Genomic DNA, 12,062 nt, shown 5'->3' with positions numbered 1-12,062 from the left:
CTCAGTATCTGTACAACAACGTTCTGTTTGCTTCCGTGTTACGTACAGCGTCATCAACTACGGATACTCATGAGGTACAAAAGCCCATTACATCACATCCCCCTTTTTAACATTTCTTTTTCTTTTCTTTTTTTTTTTTTTCTTTTATGTGAATGTCATGTTATTCTCGACAATTGCAAACATAGTTTCCCCATAAGATTTACCATCAAACATTAACGCTTACCAGTGTAAATATTGCAAATTGCATATAGCCTTAACATAACTGACTCTGTAAGTCAAAACCCATTGATCCATGACATTCTTCAACAACAACAACAAAACACTTTATTCTTCTTATAGCGTTACTTCCTATGTCATATGGAAAGAATCAATCTCTGTATCTAGCAGGTACTTTTACTTGTCTACCAGATCTCGTGGTGTGATATGAGAGTGTTTCAGATTGTCCAACAGGTGTTTCATCTGGGTCTGCAACAACAGTGTGCTCAGGTGTTTGTGTGTTTGTTGCCTGTCTGTCACAGTCCTTCAACCCTGTGTCTCTGTTCTGGTAGATGTCCTGTTCATTTGAAGATGGAAAAGTTGTCTCGTCTGTTTTCCGCAGATACTTTCTGTTTCTCCTGTACCGTCTCCCATCTGGTGTGCGAACAACGAAAGATCGTGGTTGCTCATGTTTGTGAAGGACCACAGCTGGCTGCCACGTCTCCCCTCTTTGAATCCGGACATTGTCTCCTGCTTGCAGATCAGACAGCCTTCTTGTTTGCCTGTCAAAGTAGAGTTTTTGCTTCTCTTGCTTTTCACTCAACTGCCTGTGTACCTGGACAGTACCCTCTGGAGTAAGCAGTGAGGTTGAGGTCGGCAGTTTCCCTTTTAGCCGCCGTCCCATCAGCAACTGCGCTGGTGACAGTCCTACACCTTCCAGTGGTGTGTTGCGGTACTCCAACAGTGAAATGTAGGGGTCGCCATTCTTACACTCTGACTTTTTTAGCAGATTTTTTACAGTCTGTACTGTCCTTTCTGCCTGACCGTTAGACTGGGCGTGACCGGGACTAGACGTGTTGTGTCTGAATTCCCAGCTTTCTGCAAAGTCCTTGAACTCAGCACTGGCATACTGAGGACCATTATCTGAAATGATGACATCAGGAATGCCATGCCTGGCAAACATCGATTTCAGTGCTATTATGACACTGCCACTTGTAGTGTCTCTCAGTTTAGCTATTTCTGGGAACTTTGAGAAATAGTCCACACATAGCAGGAACTCAGATCCTCTGTAGTGAAAGAGGTCTGTCCCTACTTTCTCCCACGGTCTGTCTGGTATTGGGTGTGAGAGTAACGGCTCTCTCGGATTGTTGTTCCTATTCTCGTTGCAAATGGCACACTGAGATACCACCTCCTCAATTTGTGAAGACATGTGTGGCCAATACAAAATGTCTCTAGCTCTTTCTTTGCACTTAACAATCCCTAAGTGTGACTCGTGGATTTTGCTAAGCATTTCTTGTCTCAGCTCATGTGGAACAATGAGCTTTGCTGCTTTGAACATTAGCCCAGATGTGTATGCAATTTCATCCCTAAATGTCCAATAGGGCTGAATCTCTTTTGGTACTACACTTCTTTCATTTGGCCATCCCTTTAATGTTATGTCTTTCAGTAACTGCATCTCAGGGTCCTCGGCTGTTGCTTTTCTGAACTTCTGCAGTTTCTCCTCTGAAATGGGCAACTCAGGTGTAATCATATTCACTTCTAAGTCTTTCTCTAGCAGCTCTTCTTTCTGCTCTTTGAGGAACGCTCTGCTTAACGCGTCTGCTATATGAAGTTCTTTGCCGGGCCGATAAGTTACTTTAAGACTGTATCTTTGTAGCCTAAGCAACATCCTCTGTAGCCTCATAGGAGCTTGATGCAAAGGCTTCTTAAAGATGCTCTCTAGCGGCTTATGGTCACTCTCAACTAGAATCTCTTTTCCATAAAGATACTGATGGAATTTCTCACATCCATAGACTATAGCAAGTAACTCTTTTTCAATTTGAGCATACCTGCGCTGACAATCAGTGAGTGCTCTTGACCCATAAGCTACTGGCTGCTCATCCTGCAGTATGACTGCTCCTATGCCCTCTGAGCTGGCATCTACTGACATGGTGATTGGTTTGTTGACGTCATAATACTTCAAAGTTGGAGCGACGGTGACCAGCTGTTTTAGATTTTCAAAACTTCTTTCTTGTGCTTCCTCCCAGTGCCACTCTGTGTCCGCTTCAAGCAGCTTCCTTAGTGGAGCGCTGACGTCTGACAAGTTTGGTATGAACTTGGCGAGATATTGGATCATTCCCATAAACCTCAGCAGTTCTTGTACGTCTTGTGGTGGGGGTAGCTGTGTCACTGCTCTCACTTTTTCCTCATCTGGTTTTAGCCCCTTGTCACTGAGCTTGTGTCCAATATATTTGATTTCTGTTGTCCTGACAACGCACTTGTTTCTGTTAAGTTTCAGGTTGAACTCCCGTGCTCGATCCAACAACTTTTTCAGCCTGCGGTCATGCTCTTCCTTGGAGTCCCCCCAAACTAACAAGTCATCTATGATGTTCACAACACCATCCAGCCCTTCAATCATCTGTGCTACAGCTCTTTGAAACACCTCGGGCGCAGACGAGATCCCAAACGGCAAACGTAGGAACCTGTATCTCCCTATGGGTGTGTTAAACGTGCACAGCTTTGAGCTGTCATCATCAAGTTTGATTTGCCAAAAGCCCTGATTAGCATCCAGCACAGAGAAAAACTTTGCATTTGGCATACGGGAAACAACTTCCTCCACTGTGAGCAATGGGTAGTGCTCCCGTTTTATAGCTTCATTCAAGTCTTTTGGATCCATACAGATACGGAGTTTCTTGGGTGTGACTACAGTTACCATACTGTTGACCCATTCTGTTGGCTCAGTCTGCCTGGCTATTACACCCAGTTTTTCCATGCGCTGTAGTTCCTCAACAACTCTGTCTCTGAGTGCGACTGGAATCCTCCTAGGCGCATGCACCACGGGCGTAACTTCAGGGTTTATCTGTATATGGTGCTGACCAGGTAAGCAACCTAGACCGTTGAATAGATCACTATAGTCTTCAAGAATGTCTTTTTCCTTGCCAATATCATGCATTCTCTTTACTAAGCCCAATTTCAAACATGTGGCTCCCCCCAGTATAGCTGGTACATTCTGTTGCATGATTTCAAATTCAATGTTGTGCTTTTGGCCCTTGTACTCACATGTTAGTGCTCTCTTGCCCAGTGGTGTTGTCTTTGTCCAAAGAAAGCAACGAGTTTGCAGTTACTCGCCTTGAGCCTGCCTCTAACATTAAGGGCATTCATTGTTTCAACTGACATTGCATTGCAGTCTGCACCTGTGTCCAGTTTAAAAGTCACATCTTTTTTATTTATTCTCAAGTTTTCTGTCCATTGTTCTTCATAAGATTGTGTCTCCGCAGACTCCATCACTCTGATGTAGTTTTCATGCTCAACTCTGACTGTGCCAAGAAACATGTCATTTTCACTTTCACTTTGCTCTACTGCATGCACTCTTCTTCCATGTTGGTGCTGCTGACCGTGTGCCGACTTACACATCTTGGCAAAATGATTTTTCTTGTGGCATGTTTTGCATGTTTGGCCTAGTGCAGGACATTGTCTTGTTCCATGTTTATAGCCACATCTGTTGCAACTTGACTCATTTTGTTCAAAAGGTCTTGTGTTAGCTTTAAACTTGTCTTTTGGACGGACTGTCTTTAGTCTGTTTACATCCACTTCCTCAGCCAGCGCTTTGACTTGACTGGTTGTTATTTCACTTGCACGGCATATATCTATAGCTTTTTCTAGGGTCAGATCTGCTTCTCTTAACAGTCTGCCTCTCACTTGGTCGTTAGTTATGCCACATACTATCCTGTCTCTTACCAGGGAGTCGAGTAGCTGTCCAAATTCACAGTCTTTGGCTTTATTCTTTAAGTCCGTGACATATGCATCTATGGATTCCGACTGTTTCTGTGCTCGTGTGAAGAACATGTGCCGTATATAAGGCAAGTTTTTCCTGGGCTCACAATAGTCCTGAAACTTCCTCTTCAGCACGTCTATCTTGTCTCCCTCTCCGTCGACAAACTCAAAAGTATTCGATACTTTGATCGCCTCTTCGCCCGCGACGTGAAGGAACGTTGCACACTGCACCTTCTCGGACTTCTCCGCAATGCCGCTGGCAGTACTGAAGAGATCAAAGCGCTGAATCCATGTCCTCCAATTCTCAGCAAGATTGCCTTGCAAACTCAAACTCGGTGGAGGTTGAAACTGCGCCATAGTCTCTGTTCTTCTTCCGCCTTCACTTCTGACACCATGTAATATTAATGAGGCTTGACAACGACTTTATATTTCAGCATAACTTTAGTGGCTACACGTGCAGTATACAGCTTATACAGTTCCGCTCAGTATCTGTACAACAACGTTCTGTTTGCTTCCGTGTTACGTACAGCGTCATCAACTACGGATACTCATGAGGTACAAAAGCCCATTACATCACAGAAACTAGGACACAGTGTCTGCAAAGGGGCCTGTTCTAATTATGCCCTGTTCTGCCCTCTGTATGCATTGCCCTACTGCACTCTGCTCCTCTAGCCAGCTGCCCTACTCGTCATCCTCTGATACACACGCACACACACATGTGCACGCACACACACACACACACGTGCACGCACACACACACACGCACGCACACACACACACACACAAACAAACAAACACGGCCATATCCTCCTCACGGTGCAACCAAACTTGTGCGACGTTTGACGCAGGCTGTCGCTGCTGCCCATTCACTTTGTATTGGATTGCGTAGCCAGGTATCCCAGCATGCTTTGCGAGGCGATGAGCAGCGTGTTCAGTACAAAGTGAATGGGCAGCAGCGACAGCCTGCGTCAGTGTGGCTGCACCGTCAGATGGTTTTGCAGCTGTATACAGATGTTGAATGCTGCACAGATCACCATTGTCTGTGCATTATGATTTTGGCCCTTTGCCAAACATTTAATTTTTAGCTACCTCTCATTTTTGGCTGTTCCATTTTCCACTTATTTCGACACTGTATCCTTCATAATTGTTGATGGTTAAATCCAGATTGTGTCAATACTGCCTACCTGCAATGAGCTTGACACAAGAGCCTTTGACAGATTCCTGAACTTTATTGGTTCATGCAATATTACACACATCTGAAATAATCTGGTGTTATGACTTATTTGAAGAAGCGAAGAAATCTGCCAGAAAGACAGCACTTTAGCTCGTTTCCAGGGCAACCCTGTTTGTTGTTTCTAGACAGAAAGAAGTGAAAACTACATTGGAAAAAAGCAGGATGATCTTAGATCTTCACATTGAAGGTCTCTGACACAGAGATCTTGGACTTCACTACAGGAACATGTGTTGCCCATCGCAAAGTGGATGGAGTCAGTACAATACAGCAAAAGGCTCCCAGCCTTTCTTGGCAGATGACCGCAAACTCTTGCGCATGCCTGCAACGCCATTATGAGAAACACATGAAAACGGTCTCTTTTTCCTGGTCGGTTACCAGAATGCAAAAACAAGGTGCCTCGTTTACAAACGATTTGCAAGCTTTTTTCCATCCCTTCCAAAGTCAGCAGAGCCAGATTGATACGACTGTCTTTTCAGTTTCGCTGTGAAGTCTTCTGTGCAGCCGAGTGGAGCCCTGCATATCGTTTTGATTTAGCGACCCCGCCTTCCTTCCTTCCTTCCCCTCCTCACCACCTCCTCCCTTGTCTCCTGCTCCCTTCAGGACGAGTGCGGCGAGGCCGAGGCTGCGGACCTCACCGAGCGCTGTGAGCTGATCAGCCACAGACTGATGGCCTTGGAAGACGAGCTGCACACGGCCATACTCAACCGAGATCAGGCCCTCACTCATATCCTTTCACTGCAGTCTCATACCTATTAGAGGGCCAAAGTGAACGTCACTTCCTGCTTCAGCACTGTACCAGAGATTTTCATCCGCTATTTATTTTCCCATAGACATTTCGTAAAATGCGTATAAAAATCGTTTTACTTGGTCAAACCAAACGGTTCAGCTATATTTAGAATCGGGAGAGACCATTTAACTCGGACCAAAACTAAAAAAAACAACATCGACGTGAAATCCAAGTGAAATGTTATGTGGTCTCTCCTGTTTCTAAATATATCTGAACCGTTTGTTTTGAACAAGTAAACTATTTGAACACGCATTTTACGAAATGTCTATGGGAAAATAAATGGCGGATGAAAATCTCTGGTACAGTGCTGAAGAAGCAGGAAGTGACGTTCCACTTTTACCTCTCCATTCACCTCATGTTCCAACACAGGGGTCAGCCAGTGACTTCCTATTGTGTTTGCGACAGTACAGTACTAGTGAGCAGGTAAAACAGACGTTGTTTTGAACAGGAAGTCATAACACAACTGGGTCAAGTGGGCCGGGCTACATAAGGTGAATACTGTACTGTGTGTGTGTGTGTGTGTGTCTGTGTCTATCCATCTGTCTTGGAGACCTAGTTTTGTAGGAGCCTTTACTCCCAACAGTACACATCCAAAATACCTTTAGGCTGACTTATGTTAGAAGCCGTGACTTTACCTTTTCGAGAGAGAGAGAGAGAGAGAGAGAGAGAGAGAGAGAGAGGGGGGTGTGAAAAAAACATTCTAAACTTGTCTTATCTGACATTATGGGTTCATTCAGGGAGGGAATTGAAGATAAGCTAGGATCAGAGGATTTTGGTGACAGGCTGGACACCCCCCTAACCCCCTCCCTCTCTCTCTGGGACGACTGGAAAACGAAAGTGGTAAAAAAGTTCACGCGAGGTTATTAGAGGCTTGTTGCTGTGGGGCTGCCAGTCACCACGGGCTGAGATGAAGGTAGGCAGACCGGGGGCCATCCAGCGCCGTGGCAGATAGTGGAATGTCACTGTAATGACTCCAGTCACATCTTAATGTCCATCCCCCCCCTCCACTCCCTCACCTGCCCACACCCACTCCCCGGCTCTGTGCCCGGAGGACATTACAATATCCATGATAATGACTCAGATGGAATTGTTGGAGAGCCTGATTACAGGTCACAATGCATCATTTTGCGCGCTAATTAGAACGCTGATTGGAAATAGATTAGTGTGTTTTCCTCGCTCCACTTTCCCAACCCCTTCCATGCACTGTGGGGTTTATTAAGCGAGGACGATATTAGGCAATATTTCAGGACAAGTGCGAGAACACAACCCGGTGCTACTTTTCTGTCACGACTCATTTCTTTGAACAGCGACTTGCCCCCCCCCCAAAAAAAATGTTTTCGCGATCTGTCAGAAATGATGAAGAGCACGGTTTAGTTCTAGACCGCTGGATCTTTTAGAAGCGCGGTGTTCCACAGCGTTGTCCTTTGCTCTCTGTTGAAGTGTCCCCAATACACTGCTTTCACATCTGATTAGAGATTCATGTCCCCCTGCTGGGCTGCCAGGGGTCAGTGCAGCCTCCTCTGCCGCCTGGCTGATATCGCCCCAAAGGAGCCTGGCACTCGGAGATAGACACAGATAGGCTGGCTTCTGTCCACCTCTCTGTTTCCCCGTGTCCTTACATGTCACTCCGCTCAGCTTCTCAAGTACACGTGCTCATGTAAATGCACCGTGGACATCTGAGGACGCCGAGGATAGAGGACAATATTGTGTGTGTGTGTGTGTGTGTGTGTGGGGGGGGGGGGGTGGGGGTGTCCGTTCTCTGAACTCCGACTCCGAGGTAGTTGTGTGGGATGCTGCAACAGTTGCCATGACGACACACAAAGGTCCAACCTCTCTCCTCTCCAGAGGCCCGGATCGAGTCTGTGCTCTCGACGGGCGGCGTGGGCGAATGATGATGACGACGATGGCCCAGAGAGAGACAGGGGACCGAAAAAGAGAGGTGACGAGACGGATCGGAAAAAACATTTGGGCCAACCCCCATCGCGGTCAGTTTTCAGGTCTTAAAAGACCGGGGGGGAAGGCAGAACTTTTATCAGCCCGTTTGGGGCCCAAAGTGGCCTCCGAAAATCTCTCCGAACCTTCTGCAGTATTCATGAAGAGCTCTTTAACGGCCTTGTTAATTATGAATGAGGACAATCTGTGTCCATTCGCAGAGCAAAACGAGCCATCGGGTCCCATCTGCCGTCGGAGGCACGCCTTTGATTCGCCACTTAAGCCGGACACTCACACAATTAATTTGGAGTCTCTAAGCAGGTTAAACAATCCCCCCCACCCCATTGGACGAGAAGCCTCTCTCCCGTTTCATCGACGGACCTATGAATAATTGAGCTGGCCGGTCTGTTTGCTTGCCCCCCCCCCCCCCCCCCCCCACACACACACACACAGTACTGCCACCCAGCTCCACCACAGATGAGCTCATCTCATGAATAGAGCATTTGATGAGGTTAAATTGGGTACGACTCGATGATCTGACCCAATAATCAGAGTTTGCTGCCGGCCAAGTGGGGGGAGATTGATGCCTTCATCAGGTAGCCGCCGCACACTGCTATTATCGTTAACCACCGAGGGCCACCGCTGTCGCATTGACCCTAGTATTTGTCTGCTGGCATGCCTGTTATTTACATATTGATGTATGTATCTCTGTGTGGGTGTGAGTCTCTCTTTGCCAGCGTCCGATTTCAGACCTTCAGACCAGGGGGTTGTCATTCCTTAACTTCTCGCTGCACAGTCCTTAGAAAAGGAGGTTGGCGCGGTGAAAGTCACTTTACAGAGCATGCTGGCACAGCTGCAAGAGGAAGAGGAGGACGAGGAGGCGGAGGCCAGTGACGACGACGGAGACCTCATGGAGAACGGGATTGAGGAAGATGAGGTGGAGGAGGAGGAGGAGGAAGAAGAAGACCAGTACTTCAGTGACAGCTGGGACATTTGACACAGGAATCGGCGGCGCTTTATGACCACTCGCGCGACCCCCCCCCCCCCCCCCCCCCCCCGACACTGAGTGTCTGACCTCAGCTTTACAGGGGGAAGCAACCCCATATCCATTTACTGTGAGCCCGCCCCCTCATTCCCCTTTACCAGCAGCCTCTGTGGCATTGTCGAAAGTTTCGAAGAGAGAGACATTTGAGTTTAAAGCATTTGAAATTCTTTGTAGCATTTATGAATATGACCAGCAGTGGTAAACCACATAAAGGGCTTTATGTATCATAGACACTTTAATACAAACCATGTGGATTTCGCTTATCTTTCCAGCCTACGTTTACCCAGGAAATACAGTGCCTTTAGGCCACTGAGTCAACATAGAGTTTGTTTTTTTATTTCCATGAATCTGTGTTTGATACACATTCCCGCGTCTTCACATCGTGTCTTACCATGTATTTGGATTTTTACAGAGGACCAATTGGACAATCGAAATACCTTTTACTGTTACAGTCTTGCACATGCACAGAATATCATACGCTTAGTTCTTCGCTTATCTTGCCTCTCTTTTGTGTTTCTACTCAATACGATTGGACTTCAATTAAATGTAATTCCGTCCATGAAATAGCTTCATTGTGGTGCTACAGAGTTGTGAGCTAACTTGAATGCGTTATCAGATTTGTGTGTGCGGAAAATGCAATATCTAGATTCTCCCCAGTCTTTCTACAGCAGTTTTTCCAAGACTGGAGAAAATGCTAGGAGAGATGCTATATGCATTTTGATTTATATCTGTTTCAGTAGTCATAGTACTTATTTGTGTCATATGCATATATAAAATATTGAAGCATAATATTGTCAGGGGGCACAAGAAGTGTTTGCAACTGCTGTTTGTTTTTTCTTGTTTTTTGTTGAAAACGCACTTTGATGTTTATTTGTCACTGATTACTTTTAATGAAGATGTTGTTGATTTTTTTTCCCCCGTGTTCATTCCACTGGGTGTCACTTGACTGTTCTCTCGCTACAGTACAACAGTTTGGGATTTTAACCTATTAATGAGCGACTTTTTTTATTTTATTTTATTTTTTTACAGTGCGGTTTGAATTTGATATTTATTCCTTTATTATAACTTCTCACTAATTACAGCATGTACCACTCAGTGTCAGACTGTGTCCCGCTGTTTTCTTCTTCTACTCCTCGTATTGAGTTTCAGCGCCTGCAGTGATTTCCGCTCATATGAAAAAGTGTTGGCGCGCTGCCAGGCCGGTGCAGGCAGGCGCCGAACATCTCGCAGACATCAATAAGGTAATAAAGGTCCTCTGGTGAGGTCTTTCGGGGATACACAGGAAGCTATTGTTATCTCACCTCTGTCGGCGGCCATGTGGCTAATGAGCGGGCACAGGTTCGCACAGGCTCAGAGGGGAGGCGGAGCTTTAGGTGAGACTGAGGCGGTCCTAAAGGGATGCACTTAAAGGTGGTGTCTGGAGATCTCGTGCTCCTCCGGGTTCGTAAAACACACAGCTGAGTGCTAAGTGCAAAGGCGTTTTCACTCCCGCACGCACAATGGGCCTTTTCTCACATCATGACTGCCAGGTTACCAACCACCTGCCAGGCCAAGACACACTACTGCATCTATCAGCTGCAGACAGCTCACGCACACACACACACACACACACACACACACACACACACACACACACACACACACACACACACACACACAGGTCCTGCCTGGCACACGCACTGGCCTGCCAAGCACCACCCCCACCTCATAATTGAATCTGTGCTTGCACCATACTGCGCCCCGCATGGCAGCTTTTGTTCGTGAAATGGCCACTGGAAGAAAAAACGAATGGTTTTTAAAGGAGGTATCCTAAATGTAGCAGCGAGTTGCATGATGCAAGATGAGGCGCTGGGCAATACTTCCTTAATTCCCAGCACAGCATCTTTTTTAATCATTTCTAAATCCCTCATATTAGGTCTCCAATATATCACACAACACATATTTCATGAATTAAATGTTCCATACAATTCCATCAATCCTTTTGAGACATAATGACTGTGATAGTTATGAGGGCCATCGTATGGAGCATCCATACTACAAACAAGTACAAATGGTATTTTGTTCATGTAACAGTCTCCTACTCTCCTATCCACTGTAAAATAAAATAAAATATCCATCTTTTCATCTATCCATCAGCACACAGTAGCAATAAGTGCACAATTATTTAAAAAAAAATTGGTAGAAATGTTGAAATGCCCTGCCCAAGTTAGCTATTCCACAGCCATTTGCAGTTGCGCGGCCTCTGATTTAGGATATTTACGGTAGTGACCCATGCTACTCTGCCTCTGATTGGTTAGCCTCCTTGCGTTCCATCATGCATTCCATACATACATTCCAAAGCAGCAGAGAGCAGATGAACATGTCGGCAGGAAGGACAGACAATGTCAAGTCCTCCAGCTAAAAAAACAACTCGGGCACAATGATTGACAAGCACATTTGAAAATGGCACTTCACATCAAAAAGGTCGCCGACCTATTAGACTACTTGCACAACTCCACTACTTCCTGAAATGAGTAGGACATCTTGGTTTCCTGTCCTACACTATTGGATGAACTGATTAATGTCAGGTGTGCCTGACTGCTGCAGTCACAACAACAGAATCGGTTCATCCAATAGTGTAGGACAGGAAACCAAGATGCCCTACTCATTTCAGGAAGCAGTGGAGTTGTGCAAGTAGTATTTTTGAAAGAGGTAAACGTGCATTGGAGTATATTATTATTGCTCTTGTGTGTGTTTCTGCTCTCGTATGCTAATATGATTCATATTTATCATGTGCTCTTGTGCAATCGGAGTGACAATATCTTGAATTATTTCACCCCATTGTTAGAATTGTTTACTCGTTTTAAAGGGATACACTACTTTTTTGGAAGTTTAGCTCATTTGCCACACACCCCCCACATAACCGAGATACACCATGCCTTACCGGCACTGTCCACTCAGTTCGCAGTGAGCTACAGTCGTGAAGTTAGTAATCATCGCCATAGAATGGAGGCTAATGGTACAGCTGGTGCCGTGAGATGTGTGTTTTGGCAGATTTGTAACAGCGGTACCATTAGCCTCCATTCTATGGCGATAATTACTAACTTCACGACTGTAGCTCACTGTAAACTGAGCGG

General features: G+C 45.8%; 1 protein-coding gene across 1 annotated transcript in view; it reads left to right on the top strand.

Annotated features, from left to right (window-relative positions):
• Nucleotides 1-8,898, top strand: part of disc1 (DISC1 scaffold protein) — a gene marked incomplete at its 3' end in the record, with an annotated part of 58,239 nt that extends 49,341 nt beyond the window's left edge. The window contains exons 14-15 of the mRNA XM_083658288.1: nucleotides 5,783-5,908; nucleotides 8,698-8,898. Coding sequence (XP_083514414.1) covers nucleotides 5,783-5,908; nucleotides 8,698-8,898 — 327 coding nt within the window. The remainder of the gene's footprint in view (nucleotides 1-5,782; nucleotides 5,909-8,697) is intronic.
• Between the last annotated feature and the right edge of the window lie 3,164 nt (nucleotides 8,899-12,062).

Source organism: Poromitra crassiceps (assembly GCF_964638095.1).
Source record: "Poromitra crassiceps genome assembly, chromosome: 22".
In the NCBI taxonomy this organism is placed as follows: domain Eukaryota; kingdom Metazoa; phylum Chordata; class Actinopteri; order Beryciformes; family Melamphaidae; genus Poromitra; species Poromitra crassiceps.
This window is presented reverse-complemented; position numbering and strand designations above follow the sequence as displayed.